This window comes from Macrotis lagotis, chromosome 1, assembly GCF_037893015.1.
Source record: "Macrotis lagotis isolate mMagLag1 chromosome 1, bilby.v1.9.chrom.fasta, whole genome shotgun sequence".
In the NCBI taxonomy this organism is placed as follows: domain Eukaryota; kingdom Metazoa; phylum Chordata; class Mammalia; order Peramelemorphia; family Peramelidae; genus Macrotis; species Macrotis lagotis.
This window is the reverse complement of record NC_133658.1, coordinates 479,706,198-479,730,975: the sequence shown is the minus strand read 5'-3', so window position 1 is coordinate 479,730,975 and position 24,778 is coordinate 479,706,198. Positions and strand designations below refer to the sequence as shown.

The 24,778-nt window shown below is 35.8% G+C and overlaps 1 protein-coding gene across 1 annotated transcript in view; it reads right to left on the bottom strand.

Moving 5' to 3' along the window:
• The window catches only part of SLC9A7 (solute carrier family 9 member A7), a 203,715-nt gene that overhangs the window by 119,674 nt on the left and 59,263 nt on the right, over positions 1–24,778 (bottom strand). Inside the window, exon 2 of the mRNA XM_074213704.1 lies at positions 10,874–11,073. Coding sequence (XP_074069805.1) covers positions 10,874–11,073 — 200 coding nt within the window. The remainder of the gene's footprint in view (positions 1–10,873; positions 11,074–24,778) is intronic.

Here is a 24,778-nt window from a genome sequence, read left to right as displayed (position 1 = left end):
TTTTTATGCTTTATTCCTGTAGTCAATGAACCAGTTATGCTAATCTTGTTGTTTTTCCTTAAGCATGACACTCCATCACTCATTTTCATAATTTTTCACTGGCTGTTCCCTCACACCTGGAATTCTTTTCCTCTTCACCTATGTTTCTCAACTTTTCTGGCTTCCTTGAAAATTCAGCTCAATCAAGGGATATGAATAGACAAGCTTTCAAATGAAGAAATTAAAGCTATACATAATCATATAAAATGCTCCAAATCATTATTGATTAGAGAAATATAAATTAAAAGAACTCTGAGGTATCACCACACACCCACCAGATTGCCTAAGATGACAAAAAGTGAAAATGATCAATGTTAAAGAGGTTGTGGGAAGATTGGGAAATAAATGCATTGCTGGTGGAGTTGTGAATTGATCCAACCATTCTGGAGAGCAACATGGAACTATGTGCAAAAAAGCGATAAAACTCTTCATTCTGTTTGACCTAGCAATTCCAATTCTAGGTCTATATCCAGAAGAAATCATAAAAAATGGGAAAAGTCTCAAAAATTCAAAAATATTCATGGCAGTTCTTTTTGAAGTGGCAAAAAATTGGAAATTGAGGGGATTCCCACCAATTGGGGAATGGTGAACAAATTATAGTATATTAATATTATGGAATACTATTGTTCTATAAGAAACCATAAATGGTCAGACTCTAGAGAAGTATGGAATGAATTACATTAATTGATGTTGAGCAAAGGAAACAGAACCAAGAGAACAACGTACACATTAACAGCAACATTGTGAAATGATCAACCTTGATGGATGCAGCTCCTCTTGGCAGTTCAGAGAGCTAGAACAACCCTATTAGACTAGCTATGGACAGTGCTACAAAACAAAATGAAACAAAATCCTTCGGAATCTGATGAATACCACATTCACTAAAAAAAAAAAATCTCTTATGTATTTCTTTCCCTCAATCCTAATTCCTCAAACCAAAAATGAATAATCTGTAAACATGTTTTTTTTTTTTTTGGTTTTGTTTTAAGTTTTACAAGGCAGTGGGGTTAAGTGACTTACCCAAGATCACACAGCTAGGTAATTATTATGTGTCTGAGACAGGATTTGAACTCAGGTCCTCCTGACTCCAGGGCCGGTGTTCTATCAACTATACCACCTAGCTGCCCCACAAACATATTTTTTTAAGGTTTTTTTTTTTTTGCAAGGCAAATGGGGTTAAGTGGCTTGTCCAAGGCCACACAGCTAGGTAATTATTAAGTGTCTGCGACCAGGTTTGAACCCAGGTACTCCTGACTCCAGGGCCAGTGCTTTATCCACTGTGCCACCTAGCTGCCCCCCCCACAAACATTTTTAACACAAATGTATAAGTATAATATTAACCTATCAGTTTGCTGCTGAGGGGAAGGGGGTGGGAAGTGAGGGTGGAAGGAAATTTTATAACTTAAAAATATACATAGGCATATAGATGAAAAATCTTCATAATATGTATTTGGAAAAATGAAATATGAATTAAAAAAAGAAAATTCAGTTCAAATTATTAAAAATATCATTTGAATCAAAAACCTCCTACCATCACAAAAGTCAAGAGAGGATTAATCCTCTACAACATTTGATACTGACCAAAGATCTTTCTCATAGTAGTGCAGTTGAGTCGAGCTAAAAATAGTGGGAGTTTGACACCGAGGGCAAGTCTATTTGAGTCATGCATCTTTGACTGTATTGTAAAAACATTAAAATCATTTAAACCAAAACAAAATAGAAAATATAGCAATGTACAGATACAGAATTGGGAAGAACTAGGCTTAATTTCTGGGTTTAAAACATTTATTATTTGAGTGAAACCTGGGGCATGTAATTTAGCCTCTCTTGGCCTGAGTATTTTTGTTTATAAAAAAGTCAGTCAGCACTTGGTCTGAGGAAGATCCAGAGTTCTCAAGTAGACACAAGCTCAATGAGTCAACATTAGGATAAAAGGGCTATTATTTCCTTTTGGTTAGACATGTCACTTTGGGGAATTACATTTTTAAGAGGACATTTCCTAAAGCTGCAACATATCCAGGCAACCAAGATTATCAAGGTCCTTGGGTTCATGACATGAGGAATTGTAGATGTTCATCCTGGAGAAAAAAGACTAAGAGTAGGGTGAGGGAGTGGAGGTGGGAAGAAGAGGACATGTCTCAATGCAAGTTTTTCAAAAGCTGTCATGTGGAAGAGTGATGAAACTTTTTTTGTTTAATGCCCAAAGGACAGAACTAGGAATCCATCCAAAAGTCACTAAGAAGCAAATTTAGAAGGAAGATTTTCCAGCAACTAAATGTGCCCAAAAGGGAAAATGGGTTGTTTTGGGAACTATTGGGTTTCACTTTAAGTGGAGGTCAGATGACAATGGTACGGGGGAATTCCTGTTCAGGGATGGTTTGGCCTGGATGGCCTCTGAGGTCTCTTCCAACTCTGAAATTCTGTGATTCTGATAACCACAGAAGCTTATGAATCATTTTATCTAAATCTCTCATTTTTCTGGTAAGGATTCTGAGACCTAGTGACAGATCAGGTATCTTGACAGAAGTCACAGAGCTAGTTTGTTAGTTTAGTTATTTTTTTTTTTTGTTGTTGTTGTTTTGTTCAGTCCTTTTGGTAATCTCTGACTCTTTGGGATTCTTTTTGGGGGTTTCTTAGCAGAGATAATGGAGTGGTTCGTCATTTCCATTTCCAGCTCATTTTTACATGAGGAAACTGAGGCAAACAGGGCTAAGAGGTTTGCCCAAGGTCACACAGCTAATAAAAATCTAAGGCCAAGTTTGAATTCAGGTCTATCTGGTCCACTCCTCCAGCCACTATACCAACGAGCTATCTCAGTATTTATAGTGTTTTCAAGTGAACAAAGAAACTTACAAATATATACTTTGTTTCATCCTCACAACAATCTCTTGGAGATAGGTGCTTTTATTATTCCCCATTTACAGATGAGAAAAAAAATTAAAGCTAGGACTAAGGGAGAGAAGTGATTTACCTAATGTCATGGAGCTAACTAGTGTCAGAGGCAGGATTTGAACACAGCACTCTGTGCTTGCCTTTACAGTGGAAACTATGTGGCATGATACAGTCTAACTCTGACTCTGATTCATCTCTTCCCCTCCCCATTCTCTACATGCACATTCAACTGTCCACAAACTTTTCCAGTTCAATGATCACATAGGCAGAGCTGTATTTACCAGCAAAGCCTTCTCATATACATCTCAACATTGATATGTACAGATAAAAAGTTCATCTCCATACTCCCATCCCTGAACTAATATTCCTATTTCTCCAAAGGGTACTCTCATCCTCCCATTTCCCCAAGTTTGAAGACTTACAGTCATTCTCTTTTTTCTCCCTTTCACTCCCATATCCATCCCATCAGTGGTGAAATCTTTTTAATTCTGGGGGCAGGTAGGTGGCAGAGAACCAGGCCCAGAGTCAGGAAGACATGTTTAAATCCAACCCTAGATACTTACTAGCTGTGTGACCCTGGCCAGGTCACTTAACTCAATTTAGCCTCAGTTACCTCATCTATAAAATGAACCGGAGAAGAAAATGGCAAACCATTTAGGTTTCTTTGCAAAGAAAACCCCAAATGGGATCATGAAAAGTCAGACACAACTGAACAACATCTATCTAATCATACTTTATCTAAACTTCAACAAAAGCCTCCAAATTAGTTTCCCAGTTTCAAGTCTTTCACCTTTCCAGTAAATCATCCATAAAGATGCCAAAATGGTATTCCTAAATAACAGGTCTGACCGTGTCATCTGTCTACTCAAAAAGTCTTACTGGCTCCCTGACTCCGAACCAGCACATATGCTTCTGTCTGACATTTAAGGCTCTTCCAAATCTGGCTCCATTACCTTTCTGGACTTATTGTACAGACTTGCCTAGTTGCTATGCCCCATTCAAAACATACCCATCTCCCATCTCCATACATTCGTTCAAGTGGTGCCCCTAATGTGGGGAAGCATTCCTTTCTCAATTCTGTCTCTTTGTTTTCTTAAAAAGCTCAGTTTCAACCCTTCTTGGTCTTGCAAGCTGCTACTGTCTCATCCCGATCAACTACTCCATAGTTTATATTTACTCATGTAACACAATTTACTTGTTACTACTTATACTGTATTTATTCATGTTACATGATGGAAATAAAATTGTTGGTGAATGGAGGACTTTATTTTACTTTGTTACCCCACTTAGTCTACTATAATGCTTGAAACAAATGAGTCTTGCCTGTTAATTGATGATGCTTTTCTAGCACCTTCTAAAGAAGGTAGTAAAGCTGATGCAGGGGATGAGTCTAAAATGATGATGATGATGTTTGCCCTTTGTTCTCAAAGAAGACCATGACATCAGGAAGGTGATGCCATGACAAGCAAACAATTTGGATTTGAGTTAAGGGGCGCTATGCTAAGTCACCAGCCTCACTTTCTCCTCTAAAGACATCTAGACCCAGAAATGGATCAGGAGGGCCCTTGGAGGAGAGGTATTCAGGGTAAATTGACTTGTCCAAGGACATGCAATCAGTGAGTGAGTGTCAAGTGTCTGAGGTCAAATTTGAACTTGGGTCTTCCTGACTCCAGGGCTGATACTCTATACACTGTACCAGCAGTTTATAGAATGGTTGGATAAGTTGAAGCTCAATCTGATTGTTTCAACAATTACTCAGTCTTTTTTGGTTTCAGCCTTCAGAAAAGTACACTTATTTCCAATAACTTATATTAGCATTTTCACATAGCTTTTAGCTGTATAAAAGTAATTTGTAACTCAAAACAGTCATGAAAAAGTGAAGGTTACCTTTGACTGTAAAACACTATGTTATTATGTTCATGTGCATATACATTTTACATAATTTAATTTTTTTTTTGATCCACACTTACTATTTCATTCATGGAGGATCTCACAGTTAGGAAACTACTGGTGATGAAACTTTCTCTTCCAGTATAGATGAGATTTTTCACTCTAAGATTTATTGCCTTAGAAGTTGCTTGGAGTACTGTGATTAATCCATTAGCCATCTCTTGATAATAAATTAAGCATTTATCAAGGCTTGCTCCTAGTCAAAGATAGGACTAAAAGCACTTTAAAAAAGGGAAGTGAGGAAGGGAGCAAGGATCTATTATTGTGCGGATATCAAGCTAAATACTTTGCAAATATGATCTTTTCCCCCCTATTAACTATAGGAGGAAGAGACTGCTCTTATCCCACAACTAAAGAAACTGAAGCAGACAGAGATCAAGTGATTTGCTCAGTGTCACTAAGTACAAATTCAAATCCATGTCCTTTTTCACTAGGTGGGTAACTAGATGGCACAGGGGATGGAACACAAGCCCTGGAGTCAGGAGGACCTAGATTCAAATCTGACTTCAGAAATTTTCTACTTGGATAATCCTGGACAATCCTGGACAAGGACCCTAACCTTATTTACTTTAGTTTCTTCCTCTGTAAAATGAGCTGGAGAAGAAAATGGCAAACTGCTCCAATATCTTTGCCAAGAAAACCCCAAATGGGGCCATGACTGGAATGACTAAACTACTTCCTGATTTCAGATCAGGAAATTTTGTTTACTACCTAGGCACCTCTTTTACAAAGTGGGTAAAAAGCACTAAACAAAACTCAACAAAACCCTGCCTTCAAGTATCTTTCATATTAATAGGAAGAAAAAAAAAGCTAGTAAGTGTCAGACAAATGACTTAAACTCAGATTCTTTAGATTACTAGGCAGGTTTCTGTCTACTATGCTGTCTTACTTCTCAGCTAAATAATAACTATTCCTAGATCTAGAGTTCATAAGATGTAATTCAAATGCTAAAAGGAGCACAAGTCAATAGGGTTTAGGAAGATTAGCACTGAGTTTTGTTACTTCAAGAGCACCCAGGTTCCTTTCCTCCAACTTCTTCCCACATAATGCAGGAAAGAAGTGTTTTACATATTTAACTATCTTAAACAATAAGAGTGCATATTGACATAAAGGCTTGTACTGTTCTTTCAAAGTACATTGCTTAAATTACCTCTCTGTTGGATGTTCCCTCTCCCCCACAACTTCAGATTATTCATATTAAAAACACAAGATTTAAACTACAGACAGAATTTTCTAATTGTATCCAACTCTTTATGATCCCATTTGAGGTTTTCTCAGCAAAGAATCACTTAAGTGGTTTGCTATTCCTTCTTAAGTTTGTTTTTCAGATGAGGAAACTGAGGTAAACAGAGTTCAGTGACTTGCTTACAGTCATATAACTAGTAAGATCAAATTTGAATTCAGAGCTTTCTAATTCCAGGTTCATTGTTCTAGTCACTGTGCCATTAAGACACCTGCAAAAATACTGAAACATATATCCTTATTCTATTGCCTGTTTCATCACAAAAAACAATTATTCCCTCACCACTTCCAAACAGATTACTTCTTTCCCCTATAATAAGTACAATTCATCAGAGTTCTGTGATCTCTGACAAGTATGGAAACAGTAAATAATAAGGAATGAAAGTTGTCAAGGGACAGGAATGGGGAATAGGGAATGTTGTCAAGAACACAGCTATTGTTGACCCTGTGACTGACTGATCATGATTCTCCATGCTTAAGACTTCAGACAATATCATATCATGGCCTGAGTATACAAGCTGTCCAGAGGTCACACACAGGAGTCAGGTAGCCAAACAAAAACATAGCCTCACACCTCTGCAATGAATGGATCTTACATGGTTCCCTTATTCTCCCTCCTTCAAAAAATAGTCAGCTATACAACAAATGTATATGCACATGAACATAATAACATAGTGTTTTACAGTCAAAGGTAACCTTCACTTTTTCATGACTGTTTTGAGTTACAAATTACTTTTATACAGCTAAAAGCTATGTGAAAATGCTAATATAAGTTATTGGAAATAAGTGTACTTTTCTGAAGGCTGAAACCAAAAAAGACTGAGTAATTGTTGAAACAATCAGCTTATAAACCCTGATTCTCCTCAGCTTGTACGTATTGACTTTAGACTCTACCCTCCTCAAGAGGTATGGGCAGCAGCTGCTGTCTTCCAACTCCTATGACTCAATAATCTGGCTTTCCTTATTTTAGTATTACAATCAATAACAACAGAACTTTCCAAGAGTCATTTAGATGCATTACTCAACCTTGCATAAATATTCAATACTTATTCCATTTTACCTATAGAGAGGAAAGACTAATAACATAAGCTGATAGAACTCCATCCATTCATTGACTACAACAGTATCTTAGAGAAAGCAATTATTCTATCAGTTTCTAAGTCAGTCAGTCAAAAAGTATTTATTAAGAACAACTTACTATCTTCCAGGCAGTGGGGATAAAAAGATTAAAAAACTGGTCCCTGCCTTGAAACAACTCATATTCTAAATGGAGATATGATCTGCATAACTGTACATTAAAGATATAATGAATATAATTGAAGATAATCTCAGAGGAATGGCTCCAGACATTAGTAAAGACCTCTTGGAAAAGGTGGACTTTGAGCTGTATCTCCAAGAAAGCTAGGGGATTAGGAGGCAGAAGTGAGGAAAAAAAACATTCAGGACACAGGGGACAGGGCATGGAAGGATTGACTAAAGACACTGCATCACAGACAAAATGGGAGAAGAGTAAAGTTGAAGGGAGAAGCAAGATAATGAAGGCTATCAAAGTCAAAGAAATAAGTTTATATTTAATTCTGTATGACACAGGCGAACCATTCTATTTTCTTGAGGGACAGTAGGATGTGACATGATCAGATGATCTAAAGGAGGAAAAAATTTGAGACAGGAAGACAAACCAAGAGGTCCAGGAGTGAGGTGATAAGGGCCTGAACCATAGTGGTGGCTGTTTGAATGCAGAGATGTTTATGATAAATAATATGAAAGTAAAAATCATAAGGTAGAGTAATGAACAGAGTGCTAGACCTAGAGTCAGAAAGACTCATCTTCCTGAGTTCAAATCTAGCCTCAGACATTTACTAGCTATGTGACCCGTCAAGTTTACTTAATTCTGTTTGCCCCAGTTTCCTTATCTGTAAAATGACCTGGAGAAGGAAATAGCAAACACTCCACATCTTTGACAAGAAAATCTCAATGGAGAGTTGGATATGGCTAAAAACAACTGAGCAGTAACAACAAAAAGAAACTACAAGACTTGGATATTTAATAATAATGTTTTGTCCTTCATTTTCTTTTTTTTAAATGTTTTCCAATTATATACAATAGTAGTTTCTAATAACAGTCACAATGACAACACTTTACACATGCTGTTGAGTTTTTTCAGTTGTGTCTGACTCTCTGTGACCTAACATTTTTGGTAAGGTTTTGAATTTTCCAATTTTCCTCCCACCTCCCTTTCCTTCCCCCCAGCCCCCCACAGAAGGCAGTCTGATAATCTTTACATTGTTTCCATACTATACATTGATCAAAACTGAATGTGTTGATAGAAAAATCATATCCTTGGGGAAAAAATAAAATATTAGAGATAGCAAAATTAAGTCCTTCATTTTCAAAGAAGACCATGATATCAGGGAGGTGATGCCATGATAAGCACATTAACTGATTTGAGTGTGTGTGGGGGTGCTGTGCTAAGTCTCACTTTCTCCTCCAGAACCATCTGGGTTCAGTGGCCAGATATGAATCAGGTCAACTGGAAATGACCCTGAAGTCAAGGCAATTCAATTGACCAAGGACACACAAGCTAGTAAGTTTTGTTGGAGGTTGGATTTGAACTCCCATCTTCCTAATTCCAAGGCCAGTACTCTACCTACTCCACCATCTAGCTGCCTCAATGATATTTGAGATGAATGTAAGGGAGGAATTAAGGATGTGAATCTGACTGACTGGGAGGACATTGTTGTCATTGACAGTACAGGGAAGTTCAGAAGAGAAGAGGATTTTGGGAGGAACTTAAACAGATCTGGTTTTGACATGTTAAATTTGAGAAATATCCCCTCCTAAATAACAGTAGCTGATATGAGATTGGAATTCAAGAGAGAAGTCAGGTCACCAGTTACCTCAGTGTCACCCCCTTTTAAGTGGAAGTCTATTTCCATCTATATTGGAAATGAAGAAAAACCTTGATCTTAAACAAAAATCTCTTTCTTCCCACTATTCAGGAAAAGTTAGCAGACTCTAGCATAACTAAAACAAACAATTTTGGCTCCTGCGCCCATAGCCTGAGGCCTGTACAAACCAAGAACACTGCAAATTCCATAGACCTTGAAGTCCATAGGGATATATTACTGTCATTAACCTTTAGCTGAAATTTTCTCCATTTCATATTATTATAAATTTTATATTATTCTAAAAAGGATCACACAAGTGTTACCAGATGGTCACATCTCAAACACAAATAAAGGTTAAGAATCCCTGATCTAAGGGAATCTAGGAAGAGGGACCAGACTGCCCCTGCTGTTCCCTTTCCACAACCAAGAGGGGACTTTAAGCAATCTTGGCTACTAGAGAATTCATGCCCTGACTGGGGTGAGGTGAGGGGGAGAAACACAACTTTATATATAAAGCAATATCTGTTTTAACAAATCTGCATCTCTTGCTTCTCCTAATAATCATTAATGTAAAAAAAAAAACAAAACACCCTTATCTCATAATGACTCAGCAGCTTATAATGTAAAATGAAAAGGTGTGGGTGGTGGGAGGTGGGGGTGGAGAAGCCAAGGGAGAATGTTTGGGTTAAGATTATAATATGACAAATTCTCTACCCTTCATTTACACCAAAGCTTTAGCTGAAACTAAGCTATTGCTATCAACCATCCATAGTGCTGCTCCTGAAATGTTTTGTGAAGATCAGAGGGATAGCAAGTGGTCCTAGAAATAATTTAGTCCAATACACTTTCTTAGACAAGGAAAGGGAAGTGAAGTGGCAAAGGGATGTATTCAAAGTCACAAAGCTTAAGACAGAACTGGAGACTAGAATTTAGTTCACCTAATTCACAATCCAATGTTCTTTCCAAGGCAAATACTGTTGAATGAATTTGCTGAATAAAGGAAAGACTAAAGATAACATTAGAGATGATTTTATAGATATAGGGCACTTCTAATGAAGTACCTCCCTTTAATGATGTGGATTGTCACCTCTTTAAAACATAACCTTGGACACAGAGAGAGAGGTGACCAAGAGCACTGAGAAGCACCAAGGGCCAAATGATTTGCCAAGGAGCACAAAGTCAATATAGGATAGAGGCAAGATATGAACCCTGGTTTTCAGAACTCCCAGGCTGACATTCTATCCACTAAGTCTTGATGCCTCCAAGTGAATAAATGGATGATAAAAAAAAGAGATGAAGAGGGAGAGAGGAAGGGAGGAGTGAAGGAAAAAATGGAAAAGAGGAGAAAAGGCAGGAGGCATGGGAGGAAAGAAAGAAAAGAAGGGAAAAAGAGGCAAGGGAAAAGAAGGGAAGAAAGGCAAGGGAAGGTTAACAAATAGTCCACGCCAGATTACAAAAAAGAAAAGGCTCAAATGTATAGGTGCTCGCTTTTTCATTAGCACTTAAGATGTCAGAGAGAGCATAGTACAGTAGAAACAGAACAGGATTTGAAGTCAGAATACAGAGGTTCAAAACTTGGCTTTGCTAATTACTATCTGTGTGACTTTTGGCAAGTCATTTAACCTCTGTGGGTCTTAATTCTTCAACTGCAGTTGGAAAGAAGGCTGGACCTAGAGAAAGGAAGGCCTGAGTTGTTATAATAATAGAAATGAGGGGTTTCCACTAGATGTCTTCTAAGTTCCCTTCCATGACCTAAACCAGAAGTGGGAAAAGCACTGCTCTTTATTTGAAGGCAATTTTATTCCTCTTGGGGAAAATCAAGAATCAATCACAACAATGAAAGTTTGCCAAGTCCAACTGACCTTTCTCAGCATGTCATTCTGTTCAACGTTGTTGATCTTTCCGGGACTAATTTCTCCTTTTAGTGTATACTCAAAGAACTTTCCACTGACATTGACTAGTAGAGTACTGAATGGTCTGTCTTCTTGAGAACAGCTGAGAGACTTATCATGGCCACTGGTAGCAGGAATGCCGTACCTTAGAATCACCCCAACAATAAGTCCTGAAATATAAGAAAAGGAGAAATGCATTCAGAGTCAAGCAGTAGAGAAACATCATACATTCAAATTTTAAGTATGTACTTCAAGATAAAATCTAGTCTTTAAAGAGCAATAGTCAGTCAACAAACATTTAATAAATGTCAGGGGACAGGATTAACATAATTCAACAAAGTTCTTCTGATGTCTCTTAGACACATTTCTACCTTGACTCAGCGTTATATTTGTGCATATATACACAAATTTTGTACACTCCTTTACTAGCTGAAAAATTCCTGGAAGCGCCCACCTAACACAAAATCTCACCAACAATTGATACTAGTCAACATTAGCTGAACTGCCTTCAATACTCATTCTTGGTTAATGTCTGCCAAATCACACAATTGGTACCATTTGTAAGATAATAAAATTGTAGATTTTAATAATGCTATGAAAGAACAGTGCTTTCATTTCTTTCTCATATTTGGAAGTCTCTGTTCTGTGGAGTGGGAAGGCTGAAGGAAGGGGAACACAGCCTCAGTTGTGCCAAGATTATTCAGACCAGCAGCAACAAAATTACTCTTCTATTCCCACTGGCAGCACTTCTCCAAGATACTCATATCACCACCTGGCAACTTGGACAATGCCTTGACATTTTTAATAGTCACCAACATCCTTTATATTGGTCACACTACAGAGGAAAACAAGAAACAACCTTATTTTGCTCAAACCACTTCAAGCCTTGGCGCTCAGGGGGAACAAAACATTAATTACATAGTTTAGTGAGCCCAACCATTAACTCTCTTCCTCTGAAAAAAGTACATAATTTAGCAGTCATGACATCAACTGCTACTACCCAGTTTTCCTCATTTTCATTTCAATTCCAAGTAGGATGTATTCCCTTTTGGAAAAGATAGTGGAAAAATAAATAAAAATTTAAAAGTCTACAATTCTAAGGTGGAAGAGGGACTATTACTACTACTCAGCAATTCACAGATGAATCAGGTTACTCAAGCAACAAAAAGACTAAAAATAGAAAAACAAATAACTAGTAGGTACTTTCCACAACTATGTCTAAATAGGAAAGTTTTAGTACTTATTTAGTTCCTTTTTTAGTTCTAGTATTTGCTATACTGAAAGGTGATATGGCAAACAACCCAAAATTTCTTTCAAGTTTCCCAAAAGGCAAATGTTTAAAATACAATATATCTGATTGTTACAAGAGGTCTCATCATCTTGGGCAAATAAGTAGAAATAACACTGAAAAGGGAAGGACTTGGAATCAGGAAAAATGAATTGCCTCAGACTCTCACTAGCAGTGTGGTCCTGGGCAAATCACATTCTCAGTTTCTTTAATCTTTAAAATGGGGCAAGAGCTTACAGTATGCTGTTGTTAGGATCACATGAATTAATAAGTGTAAAAAATCACTTTGGAAACTTAAAAATTGTTAAAATGCTAACTACTATTGTTGCCATATAATTTAATTATTTATTACAATTATTATGATGGTAACACCATAATTAAAATATAAACTGAGAACTCCTGGGGTGTGTGTATAAGTACATTACTGAAGTGACAAGGGAGGAGGAAGCAAAACACAGCATTAAGTCAAAGCAAGAAGAACTCATGAAAGTAAAACATATTTACTTCATGGGTGATATCAAACTCAAATAGAAACTGATGCTTGATAGCCACATGTTGATTTAGAAAATTACAAATTAACATTATCTATGACGTACAGTATTCTTTATTATTGTGCTAAACATTTCCCAATTACATTTTAATCAGGTTCCTTCCATTCACACCGGGGAGTTTAGTGGCAATTAATTTTCCACTTTTATACCACATTATTTTATTTTATACCACATTATTTTTTAATTTTTCATGTCACTTTTTCCAAGCAACTTTTACATGATAAACTCTAGTCAAACCATCTATTTACATGCTGATAAGCTTCATATAATCACTCTTCTTCATTCACCATATGGAGAAGCAGCCTGTGTATAGGTTTGGAAAGACTTATTGGTTGCTTATGAAATTTTCGTTAGATGGATATGCTAGAAAAGCAATTAAATTTGCATCTGTTGCTTTTGGATACCTACCATCCCTTCCAGATTAACATTTGCAGCAATAAATTTATAAATGATAGAGATTTTAACCAAAGGGATTCTAAAATGCCTATACTTATGCTTTAGTATCTCCCAATCCAAGTCTTACTCATTCTTCATGACCCAATTCAAACTCTAACCTTTTTAAGGAGCTGTCCCATCCCTCAATATGCTCATCCCAAATCCATCTTTCTCTTTCTGTGAAGCCCTAATACAGAATTTGCTCATCAACAGTTTCCTAACCCAGACTAAACTGAGGGTTAGTATTTTAGCAGATCAAAAGTAATCATTGGTGTAAGTATATCCCTTCACTAATATATATGACAACTTTTACATGCGTTCTCATCCTATATTATTCTTGTTTGTATTTTCCAATAAATCCTTTTTAGAGTTCTATGCAATGCACTGGAAGTGTTCTTGGTGTGTTGTTGCTTCGGTTTTCTTTTTAGTAGCTTGAGGGAATTGATTTGGAAATCAAATGGAAGGCTATCCATTTGTCTCAATTTAACCAACCTTTCTTTTCCATTTATATTTATTCTCAATCATGTATTTTAAAACCACCTTTTGCCTGCCAATCCCTATTGGTAATACATACTAGCCTATTTTATGCCAGCTTTACATCTTTCCATTGATGTTTGGATTATCGGCAATTTCTTCTTCCAAGATCATTATGTTCCTTGATTCATAGCCATGGCATACTAATGGGAGTATGGTAGTAATAGACAGTTTTTGCCGCAGTAAGGTATGAGACCACTAAAACCACATAATTTAATAAATGTAAGCAAACCCAATCTGCTTCCTATTTGATTGTGGACCCAAAACACTATCCATCTCGAGAGCTTATCTCAGATGTCCTAAACTCAAAAGATTGGCCACCCCACTCAATGTCATCACAGTTCACCCTCATTAAAGATTGCTCCCCTTTCAGTCATTGCAATCCAGTGTAATTCACTCCAACTCATGCATCTCTATTAGAAATTTCTCAGGGCAACTAGGTGGTACAGGGGATAGAGCACCAGCTCTGGAGTCAGGAGGACCTGAGTTCAAATTTGATCTCAGACACTTAATAATTACCTAGCAGTCTGGCCTTAGGCAAGTCACTTAAACCCATTGCCTGAAAGGGAAAAAAAAAAAAAGAAATTTCTCAAACCTGGAATAAGCTCTTTACTAAGAATGGATTCCTTCCTCACTTCCACCTAAGAGAATCCCTTTCTTCCTTCAAGACAAAGCTCAAATATCAACTTGCCTTCATTTTCGAACCACCTTGAATTTAACTATTTTGCATTCATTTGTTTTTGTTCTCTTTATATTTATTTTATCCATATTTCTCTATTAGAATGCAAGCTCCCCATGACTAAGGATTATTTAACTTTTTGTATTTACACCCCCCAGTACCCATTCCAATATTCTGAACATAGCAAACACCTGACAACTGTCTTTAATTTACTGAATAAATAGTAGACATTTTATATCCATTTAACTCTTTTCTATATGGTTGCTGGCCAAATTCTTGAGTAATTCTGGATCTCACTGAGAATGTCTTGTAATGTTCTGAAACCTGAAGTCATCTACATAATAACAGCACAAAACACAGGGTGGGTCTCACCCAAGTAGAGGGAAATCTTTCTTTCTCTGAATCTTACAGCAGATATTGAGAAATATGATAAACAACCAGACTAGAAGTTTTCCAAATAAATATAGGAGTGAAACAAGTATGCCCTCTATCCTATCATTTTACATGTATCTAAAAATGCTAGCAATAGTGATTAATAGTTTATTTAACTTGATAATCAGCAAAGAAACTTAAACAACTGATTTAATAAAACATAATTTTAAAAAGTAGGATTAAAAAACAAAAATAATTTATATATATATACATACATATATATACATACATACATATATATATATATATATATATATATAATAAAACAGAAACAAAATCTAGAGTGAAATATTAGAAAATAACCACAAAATCGAACACAGGGATGAATGAATACCTGCAATCAAGAATACTCCCTATTTAATATCATTTCATATTAGAAATTAGCAAAGGTGGGGGTGGGGTGGAGTTGAACTGAGTTGTCACCATGACAACAACTATCCAGGACATAGCACATGGGTTGAAGGCTTTTCAGTCATCATCTTTGGAAATGATAAAATCTATGATTTATTCCACTCTTCAGAATCTTCCCCACCTTGATTTCTCTTGTAAAACAACCTATCTGTAAAAGTTTTCCAGACCATCACTTGCAGCATAGCTCTCCTCAAGAAGCACTTGGTCTGATCCAGACAATCTTTCTTTTTTAAGGTACCATTTCAACAAATCAGTCATTTTGGTGTTCAAAACCAAATATGATGCCTCCCCTGTCACTAATGAAGATAGAGTAATATGGAAATATAGATGCATACCTTTCATTTTTTCTTCTTTGTTGTCCTCCCATTTCATCTATAAATCATCTTGGGATTAGGTTCAGTAAACCTTCTGCTAAGTTTTCTAATAGACCTGTTTTTCTTTCCACTGTTTTTCATTATTTTAAGAGGCAAATATTCAATGTAATCTTCTACCACCCTCCATTTTATATATGAGACCTCACCCAGTTTAAGCTATTCAGAAGTCTTGTATCTAAAGATGATACAGTATACATAATTAATAAAATAGCCACTCAATTGACTGACCCCAACTAATCCAAATGGAAGTTTCAATTTGCTTAGTTTTTCTGACACAAGTTGGTTTTGCTAGCCATAGGCAGTGTGGTGGCACTCTGGTCCCAGGGATTCACCATTTTGGTGGCAGACTTACGAATACCCAACTTATTTTAATTCTAGTTCAGTTCAGAATTTCTCAACTCCTAGCATCAGCATGTGCCATCATGTTTAGCCATAGTATTTTACAAATTAATAAACATTCTAAACCAATGGTGCCCTTAGTTGCCATGTTGTTCCACTTGAAAAAAAATTAAAGAAAATAAATTAGGGTTTTCAAGCTAAGATAATTTCTGGGCTCTCTGAATTATTCATTGTCTCTACTTTATCTCAGTTAAGCTTGGAAGAAAATGATAGTAATCAAAATTTTTATATTTGCTAACATATGAATAATAATCTAATTTCATGGTAATTCTGACATTTACTACAGCTGAAGTATGACCTGGTCACTCACAGAAAGCTACTACTTATATGAAATATTAAGGACCTGCTGTGTGCTGTATAATAAGACAAAGACAATCTCAACTTCTGGGATATTGCTTGAGGCTCATTGGATCCAGCACCAAATCTTTTCTAAAAGAACAAAACATTGATCATCATTAAATACAAAGATTCTAATTAGTCTACAAAAGTTTAATTTTTATTCCCCCAAATAGGAGCCCATATTGTCTTCATGTTCATGTAGGCACTAAGGTCACTAAATATCAAACTATACCACTGATCTTGTTAAACTATTAGTAGAATTTCCCTACCTCATAATTCTTGGTAACCGATGTTGGCATATAAACTACAATTATCTTCAGAATGGTATTTTTATTTATGCTCATCATAATCACTAAAAGTAAGATGATCAAGGGTCTTGATTCTAGATTTTATTTTCTAAGGTGCTATTTCAACAAATCAGTTGTTCAGGTGATCATATTCCAAATGTTGTACTTCCACTGTCACTAATGAAGATAGGGTGATATGGAAATGTGGACATATAATTTCCATTTTCCTCTTCTTTGTTGTCCTCTCATTTCATCTATAAATTAACTTGGGATTGGGTTCAAGTCTTTGGGGGAGAAAAATGAAAATAACTCCATAGCCTCCTTTGTTGGACTCTCCAAAGACAACCTGTGAGGTTGAGTATCACTTTCTCCATCTGTAAAAATTAGGAGATTGGGTTAGATGACTTCTGAAATATCTTCCAACTTGAAATTTATGATCATAAAGATTAAAATACCAATTGAGTACCTCATCCAAAAACTAAACACTTAACTGAATAGAAGTCTCTGCAAGCAAGTTATTATCTTCCCTTATTCAGAGAAATTACTGGAAATTCTGATCATCATCATCATCATTATTCTCATCTTCATCACCATATTTTGGCATTTGGACTGAGATCATGTAGTAAGCAATTTTGTCTATGGTTCTCACATATCTCATCTGGAAAGTGAGGAGAATAATACTAGCTCACAAGGTTGTTAGGAAGTGTTGTGTTTTTTTTTTAGGGTATACATGAAGTATATATATTCTCTGAATTTCACATTATCCTATAGGTGGAGGCCATTCTAGTAATGACCAATCCAAGCTGAGGGAGATGAGAAAATTTATACAGCAGCAAGAGGAGGGAAACAAAATATATTTAAACAAGAGCTGACAAAATCCTAAACTTCCCTGGAGACCATTGTATTTGATACAAGAAAGTGTTTTATAAACTCCAAATCATTAAATGTATGCATAGGGGTGTGTGTGTGTGTGTGTGTGTGTAATTATTATTGTGATTGATCTTTCTAGTCCTACTGAAACCTAAATTTTTATGATTTCCCAATGATTTCTAAGTTAGATTTATAATTTATGAGCCATTTCATATACTACATTTCTCTCACTGCCTATTTTTTTTTTTGCAAGGCAAATGGAGTTAAGTGGCTTGCCCAAGGCCACACAGCTAGGTAATTATTAAGTGTCTGAGGCTGGATTTGAACTTAGGTACTCCTGACTCCAGGGCTGATGCTCTCTCCACTGCGCCACCTAGGCATCCCACAAGTGATGTTTTTACCCTTTTTCATAACCTCTTCAAAGTACAGACTCAGTGGTGGTATTGCTGGATCAAAGGGTATACAATATTTTTATTGTCCTTTGGGCATCCAAATTTCTCTCCAGAAAGGCTGGATGAGTTCACAGTTCCACCAACAATGCATCAGTGTTCCAGATTTCCCACATCCCTTCCAACATTGATTATTGTCCTTTCTGGTCATATTGACCAATCTGAGAGGTGTGAGGTGATACCTCAGAGATGCTTTAATTTGTATTTCTCTAATAAGTAGTGATTTGGGGCAATTTTTCATATGATTATGGATCGCTTTGATTTCCTCATCTGTAAATTGCCTTTGCATATCCTTTGACCATTTGGCAATTGGAGAATGGCTTGTCTTTTTTAAAATTTGACTCAGTTCTCTGTATATTTAGAAATGAGTCCTTTGTCAGAAATACTAGTTGTAAAAATTGTTTCCCAATTAACTACATTTCTTTTGATCTTGGTTATAGCGGTTTTGTCTGTGCAAAGTTATTACCAGGATAATTTAATGTAACCAAAATTATCTAGCTTGTTTTTAATGATGTTCTCCATCTCTTCCTTGGTCATAAACTTCTTCCCTTTCCATAGATCTAACAGATAAACTACTCCTTGATCTTCTAGTTTGCTTATAATATTGTTTTAATGTCTTAAATCCTGTATCCATTTTGATCATATCTTGGTATAGGGTATGAGGTGTTGGTCTAATCCAAGTTTCTTTCATAGTAACTTCCAATTTTCCCTACAGTTTTTATCATACAGCAGATTACTATAATCGTTTCCTGCTATTGCACCTAGTGTATTCCACTGATCCACGACTCTATTTCTAAGCCAATACCAGACAATTTTGATGACTGATGCTTTATAATATAATTTTAGATCTGGTAAGGCTAAGCTACCTTCTTTTGTACTTTTTTTTTCATTGAATTCCCAGAAATTCTTGACTTTTTTATTTCTCCATATGAATTTACTTAGAATTTTTTCTAACTCATTAAAGTAATTTTTTGGCATTTTGATTGGTAGGGCACTAAACAGTTTTTTTTTGGCGTTTTTTTTTTTTAGGTTTTTGCAAGGCAAATGGGGTTAAGTGGCTTGCCCAAGGCCACACAGCCAGGTAATTATTAAGTGTCTGAGACCAGATTCGAACCCAGGTACTCCTGACTCCAGGGCCAGTGCTTTATCCACTGCACCACCTAGCTGACCCAGGTAATTTAGTTTTGATAGAATTGTCATTTTTTATTATATTATTTCGACCTATCCATGAGCAGTTGATATTTGCTCAGTTATTTAAATCTGATTTAATATGTGTGAGAAGTGTTTTGTAATTGTTTTCAAAAAGTTTCTGAGTCTGCCTTGGCAAATAGACTCCCAGGTATTTTATATTGTCTGAGGTTACTTTGAATTGGACTTCTCTTTCTAGCTTTTTCTGCTGTATCTTGCTAGTCATATATAGAAATGTTGAGGATTTATGAGGGTTTATTTTTTATCCTCCAACTTTGCTAAAGTTGCTAATTATTTCTAGTAGTTTTTTAGATGATTTTTTTTGGATTCTCTAGGTAGACCATCATGTCATCTGCAATTCCTTCCAAATTCTAATTCCTTCAATTTCTTTTTCTTCTCTTATTGCTGAAGCTAACATTTCTAATATGATACTGAACAGTAGTGGTGATAATGGGCATCCTTGTTTCACCCCGGATTCACAGATACTGTTTATTATTCTAAGGAACAATCCATTTATTTCTACACTCTCTAGTGTTTTTAATAGGAATGGGTGTTGTATTTTGTCAAAAGCTTTTTCAGATGCAAAAATTTTAAATAAAATTTTAGCAATGAGACTACAACAAGTTATTACCAGGATAATACACATGGATCAGGTTGGATTTATACCAGGTAGATAGGAATGGTTCAATATTAGGAAAACCACTCAACATCATTAAACACATCAATAGGCAAACCAACAGAAATCATACTATTATCAATAGATGTTGAAAAAGTCTTTGATAAAATACAACATCCATTCCTATTAAAAACAACACCAGAAAGTTTAGGAATAAAAGGAGTTTTCCTTAAGATAATAAATAGTATCTATCTAAAAACCATCAACAAATATTATATGTAATGGGAATAAATTCAGAGCATTTCCAATAAAATCAGGGGGGAAACAAGGATGCCTATTATCACCATTATTATTCAATATAATATTAGAAATGCTAGCTGTAGCTATTGTTCTATTAGAAACAAGGAGGGATGGGAATTCAGGGAGGCCTGGAAGTATTTGCACGAACTGATACTGAGAGAGATAAGCAGAACCAGAAAAATACTACACAGTCTAACAGCAACATGGGGGTGATGATCAACCTTGATAGATTTGCTCATTCCATCAGTGCAACACTCAGGGACAATTCTGGGCTGTCTGCAATGGACAATACCATCTGTATCCAGAGAAAGATTTGTGGAGTTTTGAACAAACACCAAAGACTATTACCTTTAATTTAGGGGAAAAAAACCCATTATCTTTTTATGTAATTTTGCTATCTCTTATACTTTCTTCCTTAAGGATATGATTTCTCTCTCATCACATTCCACTTAAATCAATGTATACCATGGAAACAATGTAAAGACCAACCTTCTGTGGGAGGTGGAGGGAGGGAAGCAAGATTAGTGGAAAATTTGTAAAACTCAAAATAAATAAAATCTTTTAAAAAAAGTGCTAGCTGTAGCAATAAGAGAAGAAAAAGAACCTGAAGGAATCAGAATTGACAATGAGGAAGCAAAGCTTTCACTCTTTGTAAATGATATGATGGTCTACCCAGAGAACCTGAGAAAATAATCTTAAAAGCTCCTTGAAACAATTAATAAATTCAGCAAAGTGGCAGAATATAAAATAAATCTACATAAATCATCAGCATTTCTATAGAAGAACAACAAAGCCCAAGAGCAAGAGAAAGAAGGAGAAATTCCATTTAAAATAACAATAAACAACATTAAATGCTTGGGAATCTGCCTGCCAAGACAAACCTAGAAATTATATGAACACAATTTTAAAGCACTTCTCACCCAAATAGTCAGATCTAAACAATTGGAAAAATGTCACTTGCTAACAGGTCAAGCTAATATAATCAAAATGACAATTCTACCCAAATTACATTACTTATTCAGTGCCAAATCAATCAAACTACCAAATAACTACTTTACCGAGCTAGAGAAAATTCATCTTGGAGCAACAAAAGGTCAAGAATAGCAAAGGAACTGATGAAAAAAAATTAAAGGAAGGTAGCCTAGCTCTACCAGATCTAAAACTGTACTATAAAGTGGCAGTCATCAAAACTGCCTGGTACAGGTTAAGAAATAAGAGTAATGGATCAGTGGATTAGGACAGGTTCAAAAGAAACCCAGTAAATGACTATAGTAATCTACTGTTTGACAAACCCAAAGACATCAGCCTCTTGAATAAGAACTCACAAAAATTGCTGGGAAAACTGGAAAATAGTATGGCAAAAACTAGGGATAGAACCACATCTCACATTCTATACCAAAATGAGGTCCAAATGGATACAATATTTAGACATAAAGGACAACACCTCAGATAAATTAATAGACTGAGAAATACTTTATCTAACAGATCTATGGAAAGGGGATAAATTTATGACCAAACAAGAATTAGAGTACATTATAAAATGCAAAATGAATGATTTTAATTATATTAAATTAAAAAGGGTTTGCACTAATAAAATCAATGCTGCCAAAATTAGAAGGAAAGCAGAAAGCTAGGAAACATCTTCACAGCAAGGAGTTCAAATAAAGTTCTAAAATATATAGAGAATTGCATCTAATTTATGTTTATGAGCCATCCTCCAATTGCTAAATGGCCAAAGGCTATGAATAGTTTGCAAACGAAGAAATTAAAGCTATATATAATCATATAAAAATTGATTAGAGATTGATTAGAAAAATGCAAATCAAATTATTGATTGGAGAAATGCAAATGAAAACAACTCTGAGCTATCACCTCATACCTGTAAGATTGGCCAAGATGAGAAAGAGGAAAATGATCAATGTTGGAGAGGTGGGAAGACTGGGATATTGATGCATTGCTGGTGCAGCTGTGAATGGATTTAACCATTCTGGAGAGCAATAAGGAACTCTGTCCAAAAAGCAATAAAAAAAATTCATTCCCTTTAAACCAGCAATTCCACTTCTAGGCCTTTATCCAGAAGAAATTATATAAAAATGGGAAAAGTCCCACATGTTCCAAAATATTCATAGCAGCTCTTTTTTTGCAATGGCAAAGAATTGTTAATTGAGGATATGCCCATCAATTGGGGAATGGCTAATATTATAGTTCTATAAGAAACCATAAATGGTCAGACTAGAGAAGCATGGAATAAGTTAGAGGATCTGATGCTGAGGGAAGGGAGCAGAACCAAGAGAACAACATTGTGAGATGATCAACCTTGACGGAAGCAGCTCCTCTCAGCAGTTCAGAGAGCTAGGACAACTGTTTTAGGCTGGCTATGGACAATGTTATCCCAATCCAGAGGAAGAAAAACAAAACAAAGCAAAAAAATAAGAATCTGATGAATACTTGATAAAAAATTATCTTTTATGTATCTCTTTCCCTTAATCCTAATTCCTCAAACCAAAAAGGACTAATCTGTAAACATGTTATATACAACAATGAGGAGTGTGGGCTAGATGACTTCTGAAGTGCCTCCCAATTCTAAATCTTTGTTTATGAAGACTAAATTACTATTATAAGGAGACAATCTTCACCCAGAAAGCAAATGTTCTAATAGAGAAGTTTCCTTTAAGCCAGGAACTAAGTAAGCGCTTTCTAGCACTCAGGATAGTGCCTTACAGTAGACATTTAATGCTTACTGATTTCATTTGTTCTCCTACCTCAACTCCCAACTTTTCAAATACCAATGGAGAACCATAGAAGAACAGGAAGGTGCAGAGGCACTGAAATATCCTGGTGGCCCTGGTCACCTAGAATTTTTGGCCTTATTGTCAGGCCAATGAAACATAAGAAAGGTGCTAGGAAAGGTAACAGTACCATTGTTGCCTTTTGGCTTTGGATTATTTCCTATAGAGGTGGCTAGGTGGTGCAGTGGATAGAGCACTGGCCCTGGAGTCTAGGAGTACCTGGGTTCAAATCCAGTCTCAGACACTTAATAATTACTTATCTGTGTGGCCTTGGGCAAGCCACTTGACCCCATTTGCCTTGCAAAAACCTAAGAAAAAAAAAAAGAAGAGATTGTTTCCTATAGACATAACATCTAAACAATCTAAAAAAGAACAATAAAGTTAGTTACCAAGAAGCCAGAAAATGAAGAGGAATATGAATAATTTTTTTTAACTTAACAGTATTTTTTTTCAATTTCATGTAAAGATAATTTCCAACATGCATTTTTCTAAGAATTTGAGTTCTAGGAATGACTAGGTGGCACAGTGAATACAGCACCGGCCCCTGGAGTCAGGAGGACCTGAGTTCAAGTCCGACTCAGACACTTAATAATTACCTAGCTGTGTGAACTTGGGCAACTCACTTAATCCCATTGCCTTGCAAAAACACACAGAAAAAAACCCCCCAAAACAAAAAAGCAATAGATATAAATTCATATTCAAAGTAATCTTGATAATCTTTTTGGCTGATTTATCAGATCAGATAAGATCATCACTACATTTATCTCATAATGTAACTGATAAACAATTTGTACTGAGTAGATTTTTGCTACTTCCTTTTTCCTTATTTATGTTCCAATTTTTTTATAAAGATTTTATTTATTTTGAGTTTTACAATTTTCCCCCTGATCTTACTTCCCTCCCCCCCACTCCCCCACAGAAGGCAATTTGTCAGTCTTTACAATGCTTCCATGGTATACATTGATCCAAATTGAATGTGGTAAGAGAGAAATCATATCCTTAAGGAAGAAACGTAAAATAAGGGATAGCAAGATCAGACAGTAAGATATCAGTCTTTTTTCCCCTAAATTAAAGGTAATAGTCCTTGGTCTTTGTTCAAATTCTACAATTCTTTCTCTGGATACAGATGGTATTCTCCATTGCACAGAGCCCCAAATTGTCCCTAATTGTTGCACTGATGGAATGGGAGAGTCCATCAAGGTTGATCATTGTCCCCATGTTGTTGTTAGGGTGTATGGTGTCTTTCTGGTTCTGCTCCTCTCACTCAGCATCAGTTCATGCAAATCCCTCCAGGCTTCCCTGAATTCCCATCCCTCCTGGTTTCTAACAGATTATGTTCCAATTATTAACACCATTTTTTGCTGCCATCTTTTTAGGCCATTTGCCTTATAAATGCTAGTTTCACTATAGTTAGTGAACTATTGTGGGATTACTGAGGAAGAACACTGCCAACTCACCCTAGAGAAGTGAAAGAACCATAATGGAGAATAAGACTCACATTTTGGGATACAGTATGGGAATTTGCTTTGCTTGATTATATTTATTTGTTACATGAGTTTCAAATTTCTTTTCTTTTTTTTTTAGGAAGGGAAGAAAAAATAAATGCTTGGTAAATGGAAAATGAATAGAAACAAAATATATAAACACACTTACTTGAACACATAGAAAATGAAACATGCCACAATTCCCTAAAAGTGAACAAAATAATAAATGTGGAGTTTCACCACCAATTACACAGTACATGGAACTTCTACTTCTTTCTTAGAATAGCTTATGTATCATATGTAACACATGGCCATCTGATATATGGACTGAGTAATGGTGCTGGTATTAATCCCTGTATTAAATTTGAGTAAAACTTAATTTCTTTTTTTTTAAAGATAAGAAATCTAAAGAAATTTTAACAGCTTTTCCTGAACCCTAATGGATCATCT